This window comes from Pristiophorus japonicus, chromosome 7 (genome assembly GCF_044704955.1).
Source record: "Pristiophorus japonicus isolate sPriJap1 chromosome 7, sPriJap1.hap1, whole genome shotgun sequence".
Taxonomy (NCBI): Eukaryota; Metazoa; Chordata; class Chondrichthyes; family Pristiophoridae; genus Pristiophorus; species Pristiophorus japonicus.
In genome coordinates, this window is record NC_091983.1 from 114,510,491 (window position 1) to 114,522,860 (window position 12,370).

The 12,370-nt window shown below is 42.9% G+C and overlaps 1 protein-coding gene across 2 annotated transcripts in view; it reads right to left on the reverse strand.

Moving 5' to 3' along the window:
* The window catches only part of lama2 (laminin, alpha 2), a 693,080-nt gene that overhangs the window by 97,039 nt on the left and 583,671 nt on the right, over positions 1-12,370 (reverse strand). For both annotated transcript variants that reach the window (XM_070885262.1, XM_070885261.1), the window contains exons 39-41: positions 10,100-10,260; positions 8,716-8,854; positions 1,313-1,415 (exon numbers count right to left, since the gene is read on the reverse strand). In XM_070885262.1, coding sequence (XP_070741363.1) covers positions 1,313-1,415; positions 8,716-8,854; positions 10,100-10,260 — 403 coding nt within the window. The remainder of the gene's footprint in view (positions 1-1,312; positions 1,416-8,715; positions 8,855-10,099; positions 10,261-12,370) is intronic.

A 12,370-nucleotide genomic window follows, 5' to 3' on the forward strand; every position in this document is an offset into this window, starting at 1 on the left:
TCTGAGGATAAGGGGTAAGCCATTTAGGACCGAGATGAGGAGAAACTTCTTCACCCAGAGAGTGGTAAACCTGTGGAATTCTCTACCACAGAAAGTAGTTGAGGCCAATTCACTAAATATATTCAAAAGGGAGTTAGATGAAGTCCTTACTACTCGGGGGATCAAGGGTTATGGCGAGAAAGCAGGAAGGGGGTACTGAAGTTTCATGTTCAGCCATGAACTCATTGAATGGCGGTGCAGGCTAGAAGGGCTGAATGGCCTGCTCCTGCACCTATTTTCTATGTTTCTATGTTTCTATCTCACAGAAACATTTAAAATTCTGACGGGTTTAGATAGGTTAGATGCAGGAAGAGTGTTCCCAATGTTGGGGAAGTCCAGAACCAGAGGTCACAGTCTAAGGATAAGGGGTAAGCCATTTAGGACCGAGATGAGGAGAAACTTCTTCACCCAGAGAGTGGTGAACCTGTGGAATTCTCTACCACAGAAAGTTGTTGAGGCCAATTCACTAAATATATTCAAAAAGGAATTAGATGTAGTCCTTATTTCTAGGGGGATCAAGGGGTATGGCGAGAAAGCAGGAATGGGGTACTGAAGTTGCATGGTCAGCCATGAACTCATTGAATGGCGGTGCAGGCTCGAAGGGCCGAATGGCCTACTCCTGCCCCTATTTTCTATGTTTCTATGTAAAATATTTCTCTCCATTCCGAAGATCACTCCTGTTAGTAAGCTCTCACTCCCTATGAAGCATAGTGTGCTTTTAAGTGCTCAATGTCTGATAATGTCGCAAAGCTAGGGATTAAACAGAAACCCTTGTCACTGCAGCTAGCTCACTAGATAAGGACGAGTAGAACATTTGTAGAACTGCAGAGAATAGCCATAAAGGCTCTTCAAACACATCAGCAATATGAGAAAAACAACAAAAGGAGAAAAAGCTTCAGTAATGGCCCAGCAATCTCAGTACTGGTCTCTTTAAATAGTTTTAATATGTATTACAGCAGTCAGAAACACTGAATGTCCAGTATATCTGGGTTGCTAGAGGAAACATGGTTAAATGGATGGAAACTATGGGAAATCATGCATATGACATAATCAAATCATTACACATTGACTTGCATGCATCCATGTACAGACTGGTAAGTGCGCTGTGCAGCAGTCCACAATATGGTCAGGAAATTGCAACGGGACAAATCATGACAGAGATCTGGCATTACAGATCTTCACTGACCCCTCGGCTATTAGGACTATTAAGCAACATGGTTACACTTCTATCATATATGTCTCTTTCTAAGTACGAGTACAGATCTATCCTTACCTTTCACATCAGCCCCCAATCGTTCGGCCTCATTCAACTTTCTAAAACTTGTCTGCAGTGAGCTCTTGGCAGTTTCCTTCAAAGATCCATCTGGACCAGATGCCTGATCAAAGAAACATACAGCATGACAACTACTATACCTTAAACAGTACAATATTTACAGGATCATGATCAAGCTGAAGGCATTGTCTAACAATGTCTCAGGGTGGACACACCTGATTTTGTTGGAGCAAAATTCTGAGACTCAGGAAAAAAAAAACTATTTTCATGTTTTATAAGCATACCTTTGGGCAGCAGTCATATGACAGGTCTATGATAAACGTTCATAACCAAACTCAATCTCTGTTCCGATGTGTGTTTATGATTCTTTTTTTACTCTCTTTCACCATCAAATCTCTTATTCTCTTCCTTCTATCTCTATGTGTATTTGTAATTTATTTTCTCTATCCTTGTGTGTATCTGTGGTTCTTTATCATTGCATCTATCTGTTTGCTGCTCTCTCCTGTGTGTAAACTTTTCTCATTCTGTCCAAACTCCTGACTCTCCCTGTGTATTTGAATCTTCACTCTCGAACTGTGTGTCAGTGCTGTCCATCTGAACAACTTTCTGGTTAAACTTTTCTCTCCAATCAGCTCTTTTTCTCTCTTTGTCTGAACTCGCTATGTATTTCTGCTTTTCTCTCTCTCTGAACTTTTCTCTTTCCTTCTTTGTCTGGGTACTTCTCTCCCTACTTGGGAAAGCACTTTTATTTTGTGCACAATTCCATTCACAAGGAGATTCAGGTGAGCTGAGCAGCAAAGGAATGATGTTGACAGCAGAAGCTGACAATCAGAGATCAGGAGCTTCAGACCACAGATCTGACTGCACGTCATGGCAGGCCCCAATGATATTGTCCATCTGTAACATATGACTATTCATCCACATCTTATCATCATATATAATCCAAACTGATTGATATCATTAAGTGTGTAATGAGAAAGGGAATTCAGATCTTCAGGCCACTCAATTTGCCAATCAAACAAAATCTCTCCTATCTTGGATTTTACCTCTTTATGAACATGCTCTCGGTGGTATTTGTAACGACTGAATTAGTGCATTCCGATGAAATTGTGTGTTATTGTAATACATTATTTAGCTCCATCAGTTACCTCAGATTTGCTACTTCACTTGCATTACCCACTGCTATACTTAAAAAGAAAAGATTTGCAGGGCTATGGGGAAAGATCAAGGGAGTGGGACTATAAGAGCAGGGAGGTCTTACTGCAGTTGTACAGGGCCTTGGTGAGGCCTCACCTGGAATATTGTGTTCAGTTTTGGTCTCCTAATCTGAGGAAGGACCGTTCTGGCTATTGAGGAAGTGCAGCGAAGGTTCACAAGACTGATTCCCGGGATGGCGGAACTGACATATGAGGAGAGACTGGATCGACTGGGCCTGTATTCACTGGAGTTTAGAAGAATGAGAGGGGATATCATAGAAACATAAAATTCTGACAGGACTAGACAGGTTAGATGCAGGAAGAATGTTCCCGATGTTGGGGAAGTCCAGAACCAGGGGTCACAGTCTAACGATAAGGGGTAAGCCATTTTGACTGAGATGAGGAGAAACTTCTTCACTCAGAGTTGTTACCTCTGGAATTCTCGACTGCAGAGAGTTGTTGATGCCAGTTTGTTAGATATATTCAAGAGGGAGTTAGATATGGCCCTTATGGCTAAAGGGATCAAGGGGTATGGAGAGAAAGCAAGAAAGGGCTACTGAGGTGAATGATCAGCCATGATCTTATTGAATGGTGGTGCAGGCTCGAAGGGCCGAATGGCCTACTCCTGCACGTATTTTCTATATTTCTATGTTTCATAAGAACATAAGAACATAAGAATTAGGAACAGGAGTAGGCCATCTAGCCCCTCGAGCCTGCTCCGCCATTCAACAAGATCATGGCTGATCTGGCCGTGGACTCAGCTCCAATTACCCGCCCGCTCCCCGTAACCCTTAATTCCCTTATTGGTTAAAAATCTATCTATCTGTGATTTGAATACATTCAATGATCTAGCCTCAATTGCTTCCTTGGGCAGAGAATTCCACAGATTCACAACCCTCTGGGAGAAGAAATTACTTCTCAACTCGGTTTTAAATTGGCTCCTCCGTATTTTGAGGCTGTGCCCCCTAGTTCTAGTCTCCCCGACCAGTGGAAACAACCTCTCTGCCTCTATCTTGTCTATCCCTTTCATTATTTTAAATGTTTCTATAAGATCACCCCTCATCCTTCTGAACTCCAACGAGTAAAGACCCAGTCTACTCAATCTATCATCATAAGGTAACCCTCTCATCTCCAGAATCAGCCAAGTGAATCGTCTCTGTACCCACTCCAAAGCTAGTATATCCTTCCTTAAGTAAGGTGACCAAAACTGCACGTAGTACTCCAGGTGCAGCCTTACCAATACCCTATACAGTTGCAGCAGGATCTCCCTGCTTTTGTACTCCATCCCTCTCGCAATGAAGGCCAACATTCCATTCGCCTTCCTGATTACCTGCTGCACCTGCAAACTAACTTTTTGGGATTCATGCACAAGGAACGCTCGCGGCCTTCCGCGAGAGGTGGGCACCGGAGGGACTGGAGTGCATCATCACGCCCGGCAACCAAATTTTAATTTGATTTTACGTTTTTAAGTTTAATTTGTTTTAATTGCCGGTGCTTTTAGTGTCCCCCTTCCCTTTTATAGGGGGCACTGGGGAAAATTGTGATTTTAGTGCCCAAAAAAAAAGAAAGAAAAAAAAAAGAAAAAGAAAAACACAAAAAAAAAGGGGGGGGGAAAAAAGGGCCTTGTAAATGTCTGGAGTGTCACCCAGGTCGGGTGGCACCGTTTAATGTTTTATGTTTTTGCAGGTGAACTCCAAAAAGAGTTTCATGCACAAGGACCCCCAGGTCCCTCTGCACCTCAGCATGTTGTAATTTCTCCCCATTCAAATAATATTCCCTTTTACTGTTTTTTTTTCCAAGGTGGATGACCTCACACTTTATGACATTGTATTCCATCTGCCAAACCTTAGCCCATTCGCTTAACCTATCTAAATCTCTTTGCAGCCTCTCTGTGTCCTCTACAAAACCCATTTTCCCACTAATCTTTGTGTCATCTGCAAATTTTGTTACACTACACTCTGTCCCCTCTTCCAAGTCATCTATGTATATTGTAAACAGTTGTGGTCCCAGCACCGATCCCTGTGGCACACCACTAACCACCGATTTCCAACCCGAAAAGGACCCATTTATCCCGACTCTTTGCATTCTGTTAGCTAGCCAATTCTCCATCCATGCTAATACATTTCCTCTGACTCCACGTACCTTTATCTTCTGCAGTAACCTTTTGTGTGGCACCTTATCGAATGCCTTTTGGAAATCTAAATACACCACATCCATCGGTACATCTCTATCCACCATGCTCGTTATATCCTCAAAGAATTCCAGTAAATTAGTTAAACATGATTTCCCCTTCATGAATCCATGTTGCGTCTGCTTAATTGCACTATTCCTATCTAGATGTCCCGCTATTTCTTCCTTAATGATAGCTTCAAGCATTTTCCCCACTACAGATGTTAAACTAACCGGCCTACAGTTGCCTGCCTTTTGTCTGCCCCCTTTTTTAAACAGAGGCGTTACATTAGCTGCTTTCAAATCCGCTGGTACCTCCCCAGAGTCCAGAGAATTTTGGTAGATTATAACGAATGCATCTGCTATAACTTCTGCCATCTCTTTTAATACCCTGGGATGCATTTCATACGGACCAGGGGACTTGTCTACCTTGAGTCCCATTAGCCTATCCAACACTACCCCGCTAGTAATAGTGATTATCTCAAGGTCCTCCCTTCCCACATTCCCATGACCAGCAATTTTTGGCATGATTTTTGTGTCTTCCACTGTGAAGACCGAAGCAAAATAATTGTTTAAGGTCTCAGCCATTTCCACATTTCCCATTATTAAATCCCCCTTCTCATCTTCTAAGGGACCAATATTTACTTTAGTCACTCTTTTTCGTTTTATATATCGGTAAAAGCTTTTACTATCTGTTTTTATGTTTTGTGCAAGTTTACTTTCGTAATCTATCTTTCCTTTCTTTATTGTTTTCTTAGTCATTCTTTGCTGTCGTTTAAAATTTTCCCAATCTTCTAGTTTCCCACTAACCTTGGCCACCTTATATACATTGGTTTTTAATTTGATACGCTCATTTATTTCCTTGGTTATCCACGGCTGGTTATCCCTTCTCTTACCGCCCTTCTTTTTCACTGGAATATATTTTTGTTGAGCACTATGAAAGAGCTCCTTAAAAGTCCTCCACTGTTCCTCAATTGTGCTACCGTTTAGTCTGTGTTTCCATCTACTTTAGCCAACTCTGCCCTCATCCAACTGTAGTCCCCTTTGTTTAAGCATAGTACGCTCGTTTGAGACACTACTTCCTCACCCTCAATCTGTATTACAAATTCAACCATATTGTGATCACTCATTCCGAGAGGATCTTTTACTAGGAGATCGTTTATTATTCCTGTCTCATTGCACAGGACCAGATCTAAGATAGCTTGCTCCCTTGTAGGTTCTGTAACATACTGTTCTAAGAAACTATCCCGTATGCATTCTATGAATTCCTCCTCAAGGCTACCCTGTGCGATTTCATTTGACCAATCGATATGTAGGTTAAAATCCCCCATGATTACTGCCGTTCCTTTTTCACATGCCTCCATTATTCCCTTGATTATTGCCCGCCCCACCATGAAGTTATTATTTGGGGGCCTATAAACTACACCCACCAGTGACTTTTTCCCCTTAATATCTCTAATCTCCACCCACAATGATTCAACATTTTGTTCATTAGAGCCAATATCATCTCTCACAACTGCCCTGATATCATCCTTTATTAACAGAGCTACCCCACCTCCTTTCCCTTCTTGTCTATCTTTCCGAATTGTCAGATACCCTGTATGTTTAATTCCCAGTCTTGGCACCCTGCAACCACGTTTCTGTAATGGCCACCAAATCATACCCATTTGTAATGATTTTTGCTGTCAACACATTTACTTTATTTCGAATGCTGCGTGCGTTTAGGTAGAGTGTTTTAATACTAGTTTTTAAACCATGATTTTTAGTTTTGACCCCTCCTGCACCCCTTTATATTCATACATATTGTCCCTTCCTATCACCTTGTGGTTTACACTTACCCCAGTGCTACTCTGCTCTGTTGCCTCCTGCCTTTTGCATTCTTTCTTGGGGTCCTGTTCATCTGACCTCTCACCCACTCTAAGTAGCTCAGAGCCCTCTCCTGGGTTCCGAATACTCCTTGCATTGAGGCACCGAGCTTTCATGCTTGCCTTTTTATTACACTTTGATCCTTTAGAATTTTGCTGTGCAGTGGCCCTTTTTGTTTTTTGCCTTGGGTTTCTCTGCTCTCCACTTTTACTCATCTCCTTTCTGTCTTTTGCTTTTGTCTCCATTTTGTCTCCATTTTGTTTCCCTCTGTCTCCCTGCATTGGTTCCCATCCCCCTGCCATTTTAGTTTAACTCCTCCCCAACAGCACTAGCAAACATTCCCCCTAGGGCATTGGTTCCGGTCCTGCCCAGGTGCAGACCGTCCGGTTTGTACTGGTCCCACCTCCCCCATAACTGGTTCCAATGCCCCAGGAATTTGAATCCCTCCCTGCTGCACCACTGCTCAAGCCACATATTCACCTGAGCTATCCTGCGATTGCTACTCTGACTAGCTCATGGCACTGGTAGCAATCCTGAGATTACAACTTTTGAGGTCCTACGTTTTAATTTAGCTCCTAGCTCCTTAAATTCGTCTCGTAGGACCTCATCCCTTTTTTTACCTCTATCGTTGGTACTAATGTGCACCACGACAACTGGCTGTTCACCCTCCCTTTTCAGAATGTCCTGCACCCGCTCCGAGACATCCTTGACCCTTGCACCAGGGAGACATCATACCATCCTGGAGTCTCGGTTGCGGCCGCAGAAACGCTTATCAATTCCCCTTACCATTGAATCCCCTATTACTATCGCTCTCTCACTCTTTTTCCTGCCCTCCTGTGCAGCAGAGCCAGCTCCGGTGCCATGAACTTGGCTGCTGCTGCCCTCCCCTGATGAGTCATCCCCCTCAACAGTACTCAAAGCGGTGTATCTGTTTTGCAGGGGGATGATCGCAGGGGACCCCTGCATGCCTTCCCTGCACTGCTCTTCCTGCTGGTCTTCCATTTCTTATCTGGCTGTGGACCCTTCACCTGCACTGAGACCAACTCGCTACACGTGCTACTCACGTCATTCTCAGCATCGTGGATGCTCCAGAGTAAATCCACCCTCAGCTCCAATTCCGCAACGCGGACCATCAGGAGCTGGAGGCGGATACACTTTCCGCACACGTATTCGTCAGGGACACCGGAAGTGTCCCTGAGTTCCCACATGGTACAGGAGGAGCATATCACGTGACCGAGCTCTCCTGCCATGACTTAACCCTTAGATACACTTAAATTGGCAACAATAATGCGAAAGTTTACTCACTGTTATAGAAGAAAAAAAAGAAAAACTACTCACCAATCACCAGCCAATCACTTACCCCCTTGGCTGTGACATCACCTTTCTAATTCTTTCTACTTCTTTTTTGCCTTCTCCCTGTAGCTGCACAAGCTCCGCCTCTCCACGCACCTCCTCGACGCTGCCCGAATTCCTGAACTCGTGGCCTTTTTATAGGCCTCCGACCCCGGACTGTCACCTCCTCCTTGACGTTGCCCGAACTCCTGAACTCGCGGCCTTTTTATAGGCCTCCGACCCCGGAATGTCGCTCCTCCTCGATGTTGCCCGAACTCCTCTAATTGGACAGCTCTTTCAAAGGCGGCACGATGGGCTGTATGGCCTCCTTCTGCCTTGTACGATTCTATGATCCCACCAGCTGCTTTCCTCTTGATTGTTCTCCCAATGGCTGCTTCTCATTACTATCCCACCATCCATTCTCCCTCTGGTTGAATATACTGTTTCTTGCCCCTTTGCCTTTGATTGAAACCCGCAGCTGCTGTTCCCTATACTACTCTAACCTCGAGCCCATGGCTGTCCCATGATGCTGGCTGCTACTTAGTTGTCGCTTCACTGTTTTAACATAGGAACAGGTGTAGGCCATTCAGCCCTTCGAGTCAACTACATCATTCAACTAGATCATGGCTGATGTATACCTCAACTGTTTAAACTTCGCAGACCTTGGGATTTAGGAGCTCTGTTGGGCTCATATATTTAATTTGTATTTGATTATTTTCATAAAGCATGTCAGTGGTGAAGAAATGAGTGATTGTAAAGTGGTTCATATTGGTACAATACAGTAATAATTAGAATTCACACAACACTTCTTCAGGGACAAGAGACAACCTTCCTCCTTACCAGTCTGACAGCTTGATTGGCTGTATCCTTAGCTTCTCTTGCTACTTTTTCAGCTTCATCAATTTTATCTTTGATATTAGTATAAGCTTTGAAGGCTGCGGTTGCATTAAAAGACAAATTCTTGGCTTCAGCAAGGATGCTATTTTGTAGAGAAAAATATATTTGTAAACAACAATGGACACAAATATCAGCAATAACTATAACTTTGAACATTTTTATACTTGTCATTTTTTCTGACAAGATGTTGAATGTTTTATTTTCTGCTAAGGGAGTTCTTCCCTCCAATGAATTAGTTATATTGGATTTGATTTGTTTTTTTTTTCTTTGCAGAAAAAGATCACATAGCTCTGCAGTGCAGCCGATGAGGCAGTTGGCCTGCTCCCAGGCCACTACCTGTGCCACTCCTTGACAGCCACCAGAAGTCACCAGACAGCCCAATCTGCTTGGCTATGAGAGGGAATTCAGTAAATTGGGAACTCCAATCAGCATCCCTGTAATTCCATGGTACTGCACACCAATCTCAAATGCAGAAAAGCATGGACATACAGAGTAGGTCTATCTGAAAAGAGGAAAGTCAATGGTAACATTTTGGGTAGGCACTCTTCATTAAAACTTCAGTTCTGATGAAAGGTCTCTACCTGAACTGTTGATTTGTCATTTTAGATGCTGTTGGACCTACAGGGGTAGTTTTCCAATTTCATGCTATCAGTGAGGAACCTTGTCTGCCAGCAGCACAAATCTTAAATTTGGATATAATCTGGGCAGTATTTTCCATCATTTAACCAATGATTAGAAAATCATATACAACGGCCTTCTGAATTTCTGTTCTGTGCTGTCAGAGAGTAAATCTCCCCACTGGTAACCAAAGTCAGAAAATTGCACCTATTATATATTTCCAGCACTTTGTTTTATTTTAATATCTAATAATACACATCTAAAACAGTCTCATTACTCTTTGCAAATAACTTTTTAATAATAAAGTACTTCTTTTCCTTGAATTTCTTGCTACTGTGAGAATTTAATTAACCTACAGTTTCTTGGAAATATAAACTGATTTTCTTTCTGTCAAGAATTTCAAACTGATTAATTATTTTCAAACTGATTTTGTAAAAGGACTTTTGTTGTTCCATATCTGGCCTCTTGTGCATCTCTACTCCTTCAGTCCACCATTGGAATTCCCTCCCTAAATCTTCCCATCTCTCCCTCCTCCTTTAAGACCCTCCTTAAAATCTACCTCATTGACCAAGCTGATAGTCACCTCTCCCAATATCGCGTTCTTTGGTTTGGCATCCATTTTTGTCTGATTGCACTTCTCTGAAGCACTTTGAAATATTTTTCCATGTTCAAAGTACTATATAAATGCAAATTGCTCTTGTTAACTTACCCATCCAGGATTGCAGATGAATCATTCAGTACTGCAGCGTGATATTCTGCACGGAGGACTAGTTCTGGAAGTTGATCATCGTGAATGCCAGCTGCCAGTTCATCCATTTTGTTTTTTAGCTCTGTAGTTAACGGCTCCAGATGTTTTTGTTCTTCTAGTTCCTGTAATGCAAAAGAAAAATGCGCTTAATATAAACACTAGCATAATTAGTTGTCACTTTTACTCAGTCTTTTTCTATGTGCAGGAAACACCTGGATATATTTTGCCAGTAGCTTTAGAAGAGTCAAAGTGAACTTTTTAAAAATCTTTGGTATCTAAATAGTAATCACTTTTATGCATGGTATGACCATAGACTTGTTATCTCATTGTTTTTGACATGGAAATACAAATCCTTGAGGGCCAAAATTGTCCTCAGCAGGAAATTCGGGAGGGCAATTCGATTCATCCGGAAATATTCCGCATGGGAGTCATAGAAACATAGAAACATAGAAAATAGGTGCAGGAGTAGGCCATTCGGCCCTTCGAGCCTGCACCGCCATTCGATAAGATCATGGCTGATCATTCCTTCAGTACCCCTTTCCTGCTTTCTCTCCATACCCCTTGACCCCCTTAAACGCAAGGGCCATATCTAACTCCCTCTTGAATATATCCAATGAACTGGCATCAACAACTCTCTGCGGCAGGGAATTCCACAGGTTAACAATTCTCTGAGTGAAGAAGTTTTTCCTCATCTCAGTCCTAAACGGCCTGCCCCTTATCCTAAGACTGTGTCCCCTGGTTCTGGACTTCCCCAACATCGGGAACATTCTTCCCACATCCAGCCTGTCTAGTCCAGTCAGAATCTTATATGTTTCTATGAGATCCCCTCTCATCCTTCTAAACTCCAGTGAATAAAGGCCCAGTTGATCCAGTCTCTTCTCATATGTCAGTCCAGCCATCCCTGGAATCAGTCTGGTGAACCTTCACTGCACTTCCTCAATAGCCAGAACGTCCTTCCTTAGATTAGGAGACCAAAACTGAACACAATATTCCAGGTGGGGCCTTACCAAGGCCCTGTACAACTGCAGCAAGACTTCCCTGCTCCTATACTCAAATCCCCTTGCTATGAAGGCCAACATACCATTTGCCTTCTTCACCGCCTGCTGTACCTGCATGCCAACTTTCAATGACTGATGAACCATGACACCCAGGTCTCGCTGCACCTCCGCTTTTCCTAATCTTCCGCCATTCAGATAATATTCTGCCTTCGTGTTTTTGCCCCCAAAGTGGATAACCTCACATTTATCCACATTATACTGCATCTGCCATATATTTGCCCACTCACCTAACCTGTCCAAGTCACCCTGCAGCCTCTTAGTGTCCTCCTCACAGATCACACCGCCACCAAGTTTAGTGTCATCTGCAAACTTGGAGATATTACACTCAATTCCATCATCTAAATCATTAATATATATTGTAAAGAGCTGGGGTCCCAGCACTGAGCCCTGCGGCACTTCACTAGTCACTGCCTGCCATTCTGAAAAGGACCCGTTAATCCCGACTCTCTGCTTCCTGTCTGCCAACCAGTTCACTATCCACATCAGTACATTACCCCCAATACCATATGCTTTGATTTTGCACACCAATCTCTTGTGTGGGACCTTGTCAAAAGCCTTTTGAAAGTCCAAATACATCACATCCACTGGTTCTCCCTTGACTACCCTACTCGATACATCCTCAAAAAATTCCAGAAGATTTGTCAAGCATGATTTCCCTTTCATAAATCCATGCTGACTTGGACCAATCCTATCACTGCTCTCCAAATGCGCTGCTATTTCATCCTTAATGATCGATTCCAACATTTTCCCCACTACTGATGTCAGGCTAACTGGTCTATAATTACCCGTTTTCTCTCTCCCTCCTTTTTTAAAAAGTGGTGTTACATTAGCAACCCTCCAGTCCATAGGAACTGATCCAGAGTCGATAGACTGTTGGAAAATTATCACCAATCACCAATAGCATCCACTATTTCTAGGGCCACTTCCTTAAGTACTCTGGGATGTAGACTATCAGGCCCTGGGGATTTATCGGCCTTCAACCCCTCAATTTCCCTAACACAATTTCCCGCCTAATAAGGATATCCTTCAGTTCCTCCTTTTCACTAGTTCTTCAGACCCTTAGTACATTGGGAAGGTTATTTGTGTCTTCCTTTGTGAAGACAGAACCAAAGTACTTGTTCAATTGGTCTGCCATTTCTTTGTTCCCCAGAGGGAAGAGTCTGAAAATTTGTCT